At 44.4% G+C, this 13,749-nt stretch overlaps 1 protein-coding gene across 3 annotated transcripts in view; it reads right to left on the bottom strand.

The window, feature by feature from the left end:
* Positions 1-11,312, bottom strand: part of LOC137635934 (uncharacterized) — a 98,980-nt gene extending 87,668 nt beyond the window's left edge. For 2 of the 3 annotated variants that reach the window (XM_068368382.1, XM_068368383.1), the window contains exons 1-2: positions 11,223-11,312; positions 4,592-4,710 (exon numbers count right to left, since the gene is read on the bottom strand). In XM_068368382.1, the coding sequence (XP_068224483.1) occupies positions 4,592-4,710; positions 11,223-11,236 (133 nt within the window). In that variant the 5' untranslated portion in view covers positions 11,237-11,312. Of the gene's footprint in view, positions 1-4,591; positions 4,717-11,222 lie in introns of those variants that run through there. The other variant, XM_068368384.1, reaches the window with a different exon arrangement.
* Positions 11,313-13,749: the final 2,437 nt, after the last annotated feature.

The following is a 13,749-nucleotide window of genomic DNA, read 5'->3' as shown; positions in this document are numbered from 1 at the left end:
AGCCAAGAGGCCAATAATTGGTCTTCAGCCTCCAGTCGCCTTTTTCACAAGAAAAAAAATCGACTGAAGAAGGCTGGGGACCCGTCGAGGACCTCCTGGAGAGGGCCCTTCTCCAATATGGTCTGGACTTCAGCCCAAAGGGCCTGCCCCTTTGCAGACCCCATCGCAAAGGAGCTAAAATGTACTGTACTGGATACTTGATCAGTGGAGGGAGAGACGAGTTGAACGGGAAGCAATACCCTTAACGAATCACGGATCCCGTCCAAGGATTGGCTCAAGCTGCATCCACCTGAACCAGCAGCTTTGTAGGTATCCCTCCACTGGTGGACAGGCAGGGGGGATCACCTAAGGAGAGGGCTTTTTAAGCACCACCTCTCCTTTCACTGCCATCTTCTCTCTGGAGGGGCTGGAGGTCTGTAGGGCCGCTATGTCAAGGCTCTATGAAGGAGGGAGTCCTGGTTGGACTTCCTCCTCCAGAACTTATGGTACCTTCTCTGGTGGGAGAAGTTTAGCGAACGAGCCTGACGTATGACACAAAGTAGTCTGCAAGCTGAGAGGCGATCTTACTTCAAGCAGCCCTCAACTCCAGGACCAGGGTATAGCTGAACTGGACTTCGGAGGCTTTGGGTGCCTAAGATTTGCCTTCTTGCGGGGCCGTCCCTGGGTCTGGTAACCCGTTGTTAAAGCCCTCATGATCGTTAACAGGAAAGCTGGCTCGGCTCCTGAGCGCTCCGAGTGTCTGTGAGTCTTGGAAGAGGACTATGATACTGTCTTGGCATCCTTTGATTCAATTTTTGGAGGAAAAGAGAGATTCCAAGACAGAAAGTTTAGATGTAGCGACCTTCTTGGCAAGGACAGGACTGGGAAATGAAGGTAAAACGATGTTCTCTTTCCGGAGTCTTTCCATAGGTGACAGGATGGGAGAGTCCAAAACTGACTCTTCCCTCTCGAGTCGGCGGGTGAGACATTGGTGGGAAGAGGCAATGATGGATCCCCAGGGGGATCCACTACCCTTGGAGCCCTGACTGGAGCTAGTTTGACTCTTGATGATGGAAGCTTGTCCAGAGTTCCCCTCTTCCTCTTCAGGGGAGAAGCAGTCGTGGTCCATCGTCCTGGATCAGTCGAAACGGAGGAAGTCCCAAAGGAAACCTCGGGGGCTTCTGCCGGCCGCGAAGAGACTATCAGGACGAAGGTCTGTGTCACAGCTCTGACCATGGAGCTGAACCATGGATGCTTACTCATCAAAGCACTATCCGATAGTTCCCCCGAGGGATAGAGGTCGAAGGGTTCTTCTGCAGTTTCAGGATTCTAAACACCTGAAAACTTGCCCCCTTCGTCCTTCCCCGCCGGTTGTGCTGTTATGCGTTTGCGGGAAGGGGAATGGGGGGATGATGAACGATCATTGACCACCTGACCTTTTCTAGCGGCTACAACCACCGCCTTTGGTGGCAGCAGTTGGCGATCCTCGCTTCCATGAGGATATACTGTATACTAGCCTTAGCAATCGTATACTGCGTGAGTGACAGCTGCTAATGCATTGGGGAACATCGAGAAACCTCCTGCTCTAAACGCGTTGGTCATCGCTGACGTGAAGCCTAGTGAAACGACGATTGCTGAAAGGGAGAGAGTCAGCATTGATGAGCAATGCCGCGAAAAACGCGGGGTCGATCGATACCGCTGAGCGAGAGGCAGGGCGGTATGTCGACGACTCGAGGAGGCGATTCACGAATCGCTGGACGTGAAAGCCAAGTGATTCACACACTGGTGAGCGATTGCATTCCAAAGGAGAGCGACGCGTTAGATTGAACATGCTCCGAGCAACAACTGAACACTGGTGTCAAGTAGGAGAGTGTTTAAGCGAAGCGTCGACAAGCGCTGCTGTGAAATCGCGGGGTCAATCGATACCGCCGAATGAGAGGATGGGCGGTGGGTCGATGAGTCACGAATCACTGGACGATTCACACGCAGACGGGTAAGAGATCGATGCTCCCGACGCTGATGAGTACGCAGGTCCGACCAGCTGGAACAGCAGGTGATTCTCGAGCCGCAAGCGGTTCACTCGTAGGAGGCGATTTCTGAGAGGAAGACGGAAGAGCAGGCGGTTGTTGAACAGCAAGCGATTCTCACGTAGCATGAGATTTACGAGGTTGAACCATTCCTCAGCTGTACGCGATGGCTAAGCAATCTACGAGCAGATGGGACGGTGGGCAATTCTCGCGTTGTAGGTCAACGGTAAACCTGACAAGCAGGTGAACATCGAGCAAATGCCTGACGAGAAGGAGAACGCTGCTGATGAACTGCTGCTGGAAGCTCCGGTGGAGAAATGTGACCCTCATGAGGTGACACATTCTCTGGAGGAGATCAAGAACAATCTCTTGCAGGTGATGAACGAACCAAAGTTTGTTGAGGAAAAGCCAATGACGGAAGCGGTCGGGAACCAAGAGACAGGCTGGGCAGGTTCCTTCGAAAAGGTAGAATGCAGAGGCGATTCACAAGCTGATGGAAGCGTCGGCGATTCACGCTCTGCCGGACGATGGTGAGACTGGTGAGCAGGTGAGCATTGGGCAAAAGCCTGGAGTGGAGGAGAATGCTAAGACGAGGTCGGAGACGGAGACGAAGGTCGAGACGTCTCTTGGCTGAGAGAGCAGGAGTACCCTGAAGGCGAAGCGGAGGACGGACATGTTGGTGATTGCTGACGTGACGACCGATGACTCGATGATCGATAAGAGGAAGGATGTCCCTGCATTGACGAGCGATACCGCGATAACACGGGATTGATCGTTGCTGCTAGACGAGAGGCAGGTCGATGAATCGACGATCCTCGAGTAGGTGACTCACGCGTAGCTGGGTGTGAAGGCTGACCAATGAGAGATGATTCACGTTGAAGTGATTCACACAGGTGAGCAACGCGATGGTTTGGGAAAATTGGTTCGTTGAGTGACGGATGAGCGATTCCCTAGACAGAGCAGGCGTCGAACAGCAACCGATGGTTCAGGAAGCTGACCGTCACCAGGCCTCCGAAGAGAAGTCTTTCTGAGAGACCCTTCACTAGAAAGGGGATCCCTCGCAGGAGAGATAGATGATGAAGGGAAGTTTTCCCTTGGAAGGAAGAAACAGAGCCCAAACCTGGGGAGTCTCCCTCAGAAGGAAAAGAAATCCAATCCCTGGAGACAGATCTACAGGCAGCGGTCTATGCTTCACATCAACAAACCTTGTTCACGTTAAAGGTGTGCATCGAGCATTACCTGAGAAAATATAGTCAGAGCTAGTTCCTCAATATTAGCGTGTTGATCAGGAGACAGGAAAGTGATGGCCCAGTGACAGCAGATTCCTCCGCAACAAAAGACACTGCTCTTCTAAGTCAGCTATCAGAGCAGAATGAAGAAGAACGGCAACACTAACCGAGGAAAAATAAAACAAATCATGTAACGGGAAAGGTGTCCAATGAGAGAACAGACACAAATTAAGGACTGCGCACTCCCTTCCTCGGCCAACCTAGATGGGAGAAGGAGAGAGGCAGCGTAAAAATCTGTAACAAAACAAGAATTACAATTAAATAATCCCATTAACAAAAATAACTACTAGAGGGAACCACAAACCCTTCGCAGGGAAAGGTGTTCCCTGCGGAGATGAAGCTGAAAAGTTAAATCCCAACAGTTATAATTTTACTTAATAAATGAAGATAAGTATTCAGATGTGCAACCTAAACCACGAACGGGAAAGGTTATACCCCCTTGGAGAATTCTGCCGACCGCCCACGAATGAGCAGCAATGACCTTCAGAAAGAGCAAGACCGAAGGTAAGCTCCGAAAGAGCCGCACTCCCTTCCCCCAGCAGATTCCTTCTAAGAACACGTAGAGGGGAAGGCAACGATCACAGCCGAATAGAGGAGCATCCAAACGATGACGATTTCCCTGCGGCGACGGCTGCCGGGTTGCACAGAAGGCCATCCGCCAACGGGATGACCGAAGTCCTAGGAAGAAAGATTGGAAGGCAAGGTTCTCCATCCTTGAGAATCTTCCACACTACTCTATCACACACACAGCACATACACTGAAAAGAAAACCTACAACAAACTTATAAAAACATTGTTTTCATATATATGTTCAAGTTAAAAAAGCAAAGATTAATGCCAGGAGGGCGAGGAGGAAGAGCGGCAACAACCACTCTCCATCTGAGCCAAAAGCAAAGTGAAGCACAATCAAAGGTGTGAGGGTAAGAGGAGTACCTATAGTCCATTTCTTTTAGCGATGCTTATTTGCACAGACTGGCAGCGGTGCCCTTTTAGCTTGGAAAAGTTTCCGGATCGCTGATTGGTTGGACGAGATAATTCCAACCAATCAGCGATCCGGAAACTTTTCCGAGCTAAAAGGGCACCGCTGCTAGTCGGTGCAAATATGCATCGCTAAAAGAAATGGACTATAGCTACCCTCCTTCAACCCCCCCTAACTAGCGGGATGGGTAGTTAACCCTCGCTAAATTCTAATGACTCGTCCTTTCAGCTTCACCAACAGCGATACCCCTATAAATAGCGTTGGTTTGTATCATTCGGAACAAAAGTGCATTAAACAAGATACAAAAAGTCTCATACCTCCTCTAATGAATGTATCATCTACCCACGCTAGGAAAGCTTTTCGCGTTTCAGGCTGCGGAATTTGCTGAAGCACTGCCAGGAATGCCTCCTGCGCTCCTTTTAAATCCATACTCCACCTGCAAAGATATGAAAATAAATTCATATTATTAACATATTTAATTTCATAGCCAAGACACTCTTCTCCATTCTAAGATACAATTGTTGTACAGAATCAAAATTTTTCAAGTAATTTGTATTTTTCCTAACTATACAAACCCAAGCCCTTTAATAGCAGTAAGATTTCAGAAGAGCGGGAATGGCCATTAAAAATCTAACGCAGTTCAGTACAGTAGTTACGACCTAGGAAGGACTTAAGGGGACAGGCCGGAGTTGTAACTTGAAGCTGAAGGCCTCAGGCTTGTGTAGGAAGTACAAATATAAATCAAATTAAAATTTGAGACTACGTCCTAATAGAAAAAATATAATTTTTTAACAGGAAACATCCGTAAGTGGGAGGGAGTCCCTACAAAAAAAAAAAATTCTACCTGGCTCAACTTTCCCCACAGGAATGTGAATATGACGAATTCAGAGATAATTTGTATTTTTCCCTAACTAATACAAACTTGTAGTTATCTATGTGGAATATGCTTTCAGTGGAGCTGGAAGGTAGCCATTAGATTTAAAGTGCGAGGTGGCAATCCTACCTAACCACTAATAGTGGGTAGGTAATGAGTGGATGGGGGCTACCCTGCCACCTATATCTACTCACAGTTCAGTGAACCCCGTCACTTTTTTATTGCCGGCAGGACTTACTGGGAGACAGGTGATGGCGGGCAAATTTATACAGTATAAATTACTACAGGTTTGTATTAGGGAAAATTACAAATTATCTCCGAATTTGTCATTTGTTCCCATACTAACAAACCTGTCGTTATTTATACGGATGACTCACTCTTAGGAGGGTGGTAAGTTCGACTACTGGCTTAGTCATTGACCCAGGTTTACCTAGTACAGCATTAGACTGCAATCGAGGGAAACCTTGCCACCTCGAAGGGAAGGGGACCGAAGGTTCCCTCTGAGGAGTCTTTCAGAGGTGGGTGACACTGTGGGTCCGCCTTTAAAGTCAGAATCTTCGTAATCTTGAACTCCCCTGAGGTGCCCTTTCTCTAATTCCCTAGCGGTCGCGCTGTAATGCGTTTGTGGGGAGGGGAATGGGACGACGGAGACCTGTTGGATGCGACCATTCTGGAGGGTGAACACTTACCTTTCCGTTCCTTCTTGTCCTCTCGATGGCGTGACTTCCTTGAAGTCGGAGAGTCTGGTCCTGCCTGTCGATGACGTCTACTCTGCACTAGCAGAAGAGAAGCCTGTTTGCACGATGGCAAGTGCTGGCGAGAGCTGAAGCGCTGGAAAGCACTTGCGCGCAGGAGAGCGCTGGCACGCTGGTGAGTGTTGGCGTACTTTAGAGCTGGCAACTGCTGATGCGCTGGAGAGCATGGACGTGCTGGGGAGCACTGCCATGCTGGAGAACACTGGTGCACTGGAGAGCGATGGCACCCTGGTGAGCGCTGACGGACTGATGAGAACTGGCATGTACGTGAGCACTGGTGCACGCTGGCGTGCAGCTGGAGCACAATCAGGGAGATATTTAAATGGCGTGCACATGCTGACGGGCAGGAGAGCGTTGCGAAGGGACTGGGGCGCTGGCGAACGACACGATGGCTGATGATGAAGCATCAGCAACGAGCAAGCGCGAGGATGGCACGTAGCAGGATAACGCACAGGTGAGTGACGTGTGGTCACATGGCGAGCCGGCAGGTGCAGAACTAGAGTCAGGAACGGAGACAGCTAGTCAGGAGGAAGGCGAGAAGCAGAAGATCGGCACGTTTGAAGAACTGTAACACGGATGTGCTTTTGGAAGGACGAACATCCACTGTTGGGGATAGCACACGATCCACAGGAGTCCAAGGCCGAGGTCCGAGGACTAGCGGCAGCATAGTCAGAAGATGGTCCAGGAGCAGGTGAAAGTCAAGGACCAGAAGACGAAGGACGAGGAGGCTCCTCTGCAGAGGAAGGCAGCGTTGACGAAGCTGAAGAGCCACAGAGGAGCCTATTCACCGAAGGTGAAGGCGCACATTTAAGACGAAGAGGAGGGCGAGCACGACGAGAACGATGACGCCCTCTGGGGGCTGGTGGATCAGCAAGCTGACATTTAGCAGCAGCAGTCCTTCGAAGAGAAGTCTCAATATGTGAACTCCCAAAGGAGGAAGAAACACTTTCAGGAGAGACGGACAAAGGACTTTGCTTCCCCCTCGAAGGATGTTTGGCAAGGGGGGAAGCACCGTCTACAGCAACGGCAGAAGAGTCCGAAGGGGCATTTGCGTCGACATAAGCAAGAGAATCCACCTCTGACGTTGACGAGGGCTGCTCACTAGCACTACGGCGAAGAAGTTGCAGCAGGTTATCAGTGGATGGCGGACTGGGTAGTCCCCAAAGATGACCACACCTGTAATAAGGGAGAAAGAGTCATGGTTCCCCTGAGGAGAGAGGCGGGACCGCTTCGCTAGGGGAAGCGACAACGTCTCTCGAACACCGAGGTTTACCAGGTGTTGAAGGGCCTGCGCTACTACTCAACGGTCTCTAAAAAGAGACCAAACAACCAGGAGCTCTGTAGGAAGGTCGGGAAGCAGAAGAAGCAGCTCTGGGTTTTTTCTGCTTCGAAGAAACCTTCTAAGGCGAAGAAACCCGCTTAGACTTCTTCTACCATAGCCCAAACCTTTCCCACTGGGAGGCAGACCACTCCCAACACTCACTACACTTGATATCACGATCACACTGTTGACCTCAGCAGAAGGGACAAAGGGTGTAAGGATCGGTGTGCTAGGCAGACATGCAGGTACCACAGGGCAGGTATGCATGGTTGGCAGAAGACAACACACACGCTGAAAAATAAAACACATTAACGGCAGTCCACATATTTGGTGAAGATGAAGAGCGGCAACGACCGTTCACCAACCAAGCCAAAAGCAAAGTGAGCTCAATCACAATTGGGCGAGTGGGAGGGGTAGCGAACTACCCCCTCATTCCCCGCTAAGTAGCGGGATGGTTAGTTAACCCTCGCTAAATCTTAATGGCTCTTCCTTTCAGCTTCACCAAAAATAACACCCCTAATAAATAACATAGGTTTCTATTCCAGTTACGGAACAAATTATGATTTTGTGTTACCTTGCCAGGAGTGAAGCTGGTCAGAAGGCAAATACAAGGTTGAGATTAGTCTTAGGGTAAAAATATGATGGTCTAGAAGGGGTGTAGCCCCATGTTAGGTAAGTAAGTAAGGATATGGCGCTATCGTCATTTTAAAACACAGAAAAAGCTTGACTACTAAGGAAGAAAACTTTTTTTCTATCACAAATAAAAGTTAATACAGTATACCATAAAATATCCTACAGTAATGGGGGTCACCCACTGAGAACCGGGGGTTTTGGGTGGGGGAAATTTACTGGCGAATCAATAAATAATGGTAAAACTAATCATTTCTTCTCTATACATTATTCTCTGGAACACATTAATTCACGAAAAATCTCTCAAAATATGGGCATCTCTTCCCCTGGAATTTTTATTTCACCCATTTACATTTTACAAATCACACGTATCTGCTCTGGTTCGTATGTTTGTACATATCTTGTTGCGCAATAACAACTTTATACTTCCTGCACACTAGCCATCCTTCCATTTTCTTTCTACCAACGGAATTACGTCTGTTCTTTCATTTGTACGTAGCTCCTCCTCCTCCTTCCTTCCCCTACCATGTGACGATCTTTGCCATATTTGGGTAAGTGAGTAGTTCCGACACGCACAATGTTTTCTTAGGATAACTCCTCAGTTTCTTTGTAGCTGTGTTACGTGTGCGTTATGGACCCAACGTAACAAATTGTAATGCCTGCTATTATGGCTATTTAGATGCTAAGCCAAGTTTCATGGCGAGTTTTACGGTATTGTACACCTAGTGTAACACCTAGTGTAGTGAATAATTTTTAAAAGCTCATTGTGTTATCCTTCAAAGTTTAAAGTATCCCAAGTGCAAATCTAAGTTAGCTTTAAGGGAAGACCACATTTTCTAGTGCAAAGATAGCTAAGACAAACAGACATTGGTGTCAATCATAAAGTAAGGAATTATTTGTGATTTACTTTTAGTTTGTGACCTGGGTAAGGGGGTTTAGCCCCCTGGCTAGGTCTATGACCTGGATAGGTTCGTGACCTGGAAAGTAGGTTGGCCAGGGCACCAGCCGCCCGTTGAGATACTACCGCTAGAGAGTTAGGGGGTCCTTTGACTGGCCAGACAGTACCATATTGGATCCTTCTCTCTGGTTACGGTTCTTTCCCTTTGCCTACACAGACACCGAATAGTCTGGCCTATTCTTTACAGATTCTCCTCTGTCCTCATACACCTGACAACACTGAGATTACTAAACAATTCTGCTTCACCCAAGGGGTTAACTACGGCAATGTAATTGTCCAGTGGCTACTTTCCTCTTGGTAAGGGTAGAAGAGACTCTTTAGCTATGGTGAGCAGCTCTTCTAGGAGAAGGACACTCCAAAATCAAACCATTGTTCTCTAGTCTTGGGTAGTGCTATAGCCTCTGTACCATGGCCTTCCACTGTCTTGGGTTAGAGTTCTCTTGCTTGAGGGTACACTCAGGCACACTGTTCTATCTAGTTTCTCTTTCTCTTGTTTTGTTGAAGTTTTTATTGTTTATATAGGAAATATTTATTTTAGTGTTGTTACTATTCTTAAAATGTTTTATTTTTCCTTGTTTCCTTTCCTCACTGAGCTATTTTCCCTGTTGGGGCCCCTGGGCTTATAGCATCCTGCTTTTCCAACTAGGGTTGTAGCTTGGCATTTGATAATAATAATAATAAGTCTGTGATCTGGGAAAGGGGGGTCTGGGGGGCTTCCCCTACCCCACCCCCGGGCTAGGTCTGTGACCTGGGAAGTACTAGGTTAGGTTAGGTGAGTTTGTTAGGTGGGTTTGTTAGGTTCTGTGGCCTTTTACAAATCTCGAGTGTTAATCCCGTTTCTTTTTGTGTTTGCCCACCCAAAGTCTCAGGCTCCCATCTGTGTCCGTCATGAAAGGGGAGGGATAGCGGGAAAACGGTTTATTTGACGTGGAAATAAAGGTCAAATTAGTTGAAAGCATATAATCAACTGTAGTAAATATTGTTTTTCCCCTTGGAAATGTATTTCCGTGTATTTCTATAATTCTACCGATATGGCATCCTGGATTAGGTTAGGTGGGGAACCAGGGTGTATGCATGATAGCAGCCACCTGTATGTATTATTGTCTAACTTAGAATACGGCAGTTTAAGGGGGATCGGAGGGGGCATTAGCCTCCCCATTAGGCAAGTAGGTAAGGACACGGCTTTTAGGTTAGGTAAGGGGGGAAAGTTGAGGTTAGTTAATGTCCATTTTTAATCAACTTCTGAGGAACTGTCCGCTGATATACAAAGGGCTCCAGAGAACCTTACATTAGGTGGTGGGTTTGTAAGGGCTTCTTTTTAATATATGGATTTTTACTAAAAGTTAAAATGGCATTATGATACTTTAGGGAAGGAAAAGCTTTCTTAATATTAATAATAAGAGTTTTATAAAGAAAAACTCGATTTGTCCCGGGTTCCCACTGGGGGTCACCCATTATCAACGGATACAGATATATAAATATATATATTTCACTAAGTATTTATTTGCGGTGAAAACAAGTATAATTTTCTAAGAAAATGGTGTGGAATCAGGTGTTTCATAGTAGGAAAGCTTTTCCAATCGCGTAACTATGATAAACCCCTCATTTTCATTGAAAATTAACTTTACTTCCATCGCAAATAAATATTTAGCGATGCATACCCTAATTTATCCTACAGCAATGGGGGGTGGGGGGCACCTAGTGAGAACAAGTGATTAAAACTTTTTGAGCTTTTAAAAATATAATTGGAGCCTTTGTAGGGTGACGGCCAGATCCCGTAGAAAACGGGAATATTCTGAACTGGCCGTCGATCTAAAAACGATTTTGGCGGGAGAAGCTAACTTAAAAAACCCACCTCACCTATGCTAAAAGCCATATCCTTACCCAGAAGGGCTTCGCCCCTCCAGACCCACCCCCCCCCCCTTACACAACAGTTTCCTTACCTACAAGTACGACGGGAGAAGCTAACTTAAAAAACCCACCTAACCTATGCTAAAAGCCGTGTCCTTACCCAGGGGAGCTGCGCCCCCCCCCCCGGACCCCCCCTTACACAACATATTTAAGATCCGTAGACCATTTCCAAATGTTTTTATTCTGTATAAGATAACAGTCGGAGCGATAATAAGCAAATTCGGACGCTTGGCCGTAGCACTACAAACTACCCATATAGTTTCCCTTCAAATTACTTGCATCTGAACAGCCCAACCACAGCAGTGGCCTCCCCAGTAAACAGCTTAAACTCATGGTCCCAAACTGGGATCGACCTGCTGCCATGAGAATGCGAGACGAACACATTACCGCTATAGCCTATATCAATTTGAAAATAGATTTTACGTATTTAAGCAAATCTACATTTGGTCTGAAATTTTAAATATGGTAAACTTCTTCCCAAACAATCAAATAGCTGCACCTGTGATGTACCATACCACGTTGCCTGGTTTCCTAACTTACAGCCAGGGTTGCCAGGTTTTATAAGCGAAAAAAGGTCAACTTCTAATCAGGTGTCGCTTTAAAAGGCCAAGATTGGCCAAAATTGAGGGATTTTGACGTAGGAAAAATCTATTTTAGTGCGAGATAGCCATGTCGTCCTGATGGAAGTTGCCAAAATTATAACATTTAAATCAAAATTTCTTTCTATGATTTGCTAAAGGAAAATTAATTTTCTTAAAAAGGCCAAATTTGAAGTTTTTTGGCTTTAAAGGACAACCTGGCAACCCTGCGGGCTAGAGTCGAGAATCAGCTGTAGCATGTAAACAAACAAAAAATAGAAGTACGGGAAGCGCAATGTGGTTAAAAAAATAATTAACAGATTCTACGCCTTATGTAAAATAGAATCAATATAAATGCATTATAAAAATAATGAATATGGACAAAATATTGAGAATCTCACGAAGTTTCAAACTTTCTTATTTCCGAAGTGCTTCATTAATGTGAATTTGACTTTTGCACTCTAACATTATACTTTCTCCACCATAAGGCTCCATACTGCACAGTATTATATAGGTTTTATTCCAGCTGTGACCAGATTCTGGAATGATCTTTCTAGCGCAAAACAGTATTCTAAAAGTTTTGTTCAATAGTGAACTTATGGGACTAAAAAAGTTCAAATTTACAGTAAATGCTTTACTGTTAAACAGACTGACATAAGTCTTTCTTCGCTGTATATATGTGACAAATCTGTTTTAACGTTGTTGCTGATCTTAAGATATTCATTTTTATATATTGATTACTTCTCGTATTGTTTATTTCCGTATTTTCTTTCCTCACTCGGCTGTTTTTCCTTGTTGAAGCCCCTAAGCTTAAAACATCCTGCTTTTCTAACTAGTGTTGTAGCTTAGCTAATAATAATAATAATAATAATAATAATAATAATAATAATAATAATAATAATAATAATAATAATAATAATAATAATAAATGTTATTTTTGTGCATGCCTTCATTGTTCTCAAGTTAAGAGTAGCTTAGAAATACGAAATGATTAAAACTTAGAGAAGGGTTTTCATAACATTACCACAGTTCATATCATGATAATCTTCAATAACACTTGTTTATAAGAGGGTTTTACCAATTGTCAGGTTCAACTGTCAATTTCACTTGATTTTTGCAGAGGGTGTCAAAAGTAAAATAGGAAAAATTGGAAACTTTAAGCAATCAGAAAAACAAAGTTTCTTATTTGTCATGATATTATTATTATTATTATTATTATTATTATTATTATTATTATTATTATTATTATTATTATTATTATTATTATTATTATTATTATTATTATTATTATTATCAAAAGCCAAGCTATAACCCTAGTTGGAAAAGCAAGGTGCTATAAGCCCAAGGGCTCCACCATCTTGGATTTTAGAAAATAGCAGCCGTAAAAAGAAGTTTTTATCAATATGTCAGCTTGTAAAAAAAAATAGAAATATGATTTTGAAAACTGAACTACCATTTACATGGCCAAGATATTCACTGGCGTCAAAATAAATAAAATAAATTTAACCACAGCCTTATTTTACTCTAATATTCCGTTTTATTGAATATTTTACAAGTGATCAAACAGGAACATTCCACTGTGTATATGCCCATTAAGAACTCGCCAACTCCTTGTAACAAAGAATGGGTTTAATCTTTAACTTAATTTGATGGCTGCTTTTCCGGTCCCATGCAGCAGGGGAACCCCACTCTCTACAGGACCTCCACTGTCGTTTTACCTTGTTCGTTCAGAGTATTTAACGTTTCATATCACATATTGTTCATTTACTAATAAATCGTCATTGTGAAGACTCATGAAATGAGAAAGTCTTCAGTTTCCTCTTGAAAGCCTTAATGTCTTCAATCATTCGAATGTTTCGTGGGAGCTTATTATATAGTCTCGGGGCCGCATATTTAAAGGCTCTGGAGCCTAAAGTAGACATATATCTAGGTTCCAACAGTTTGAAGCCATCTGTAACTATTCTCGTGTCATAAGACTCATGAAATAAGAAAGTCTTCAGTTTCCTCTTGAAAGCCTTAATGTCTTCAATCATTCGAATGTTTCGTGGGAGCTTATTATATAGTATCGGGGCCGCATATTTAAAGGCTCTGGAGCCTACAGTAGACATAAATCTAGGTTCCAACAGTTTGAAGCCATCTGTAACTATTCTCGTGTCGACACGATTTGTTTGCTGCGCAATATGTTGCAGTTATTATTATTATTATTATTATTATTATCCAAGCTACAACCCTAATTGGAAAAGCAAGATGCTATAAGCCCAGGGGCTCCAACAGGGAAAAATAGCCCAGTGAGGAAAGGAAATAAGGAAATAAATAACTGAAGAGAACAAATTAACAATAAATCATTCTAAAAAAAGTAATGTCAAAAGAGATATATCATATATAAACTATTAACAACGTCAACAACAAATATGTCATATATAAACTATAAAAAGACTCATGTCCGCC

Source organism: Palaemon carinicauda, unplaced genomic scaffold (assembly GCF_036898095.1).
Source record: "Palaemon carinicauda isolate YSFRI2023 unplaced genomic scaffold, ASM3689809v2 scaffold2, whole genome shotgun sequence".
In the NCBI taxonomy this organism is placed as follows: Eukaryota; Metazoa; Arthropoda; class Malacostraca; order Decapoda; family Palaemonidae; genus Palaemon; species Palaemon carinicauda.
Note: the sequence above shows the minus strand (reverse complement) of the source record. Positions and strands in the feature narration are given on the sequence as shown.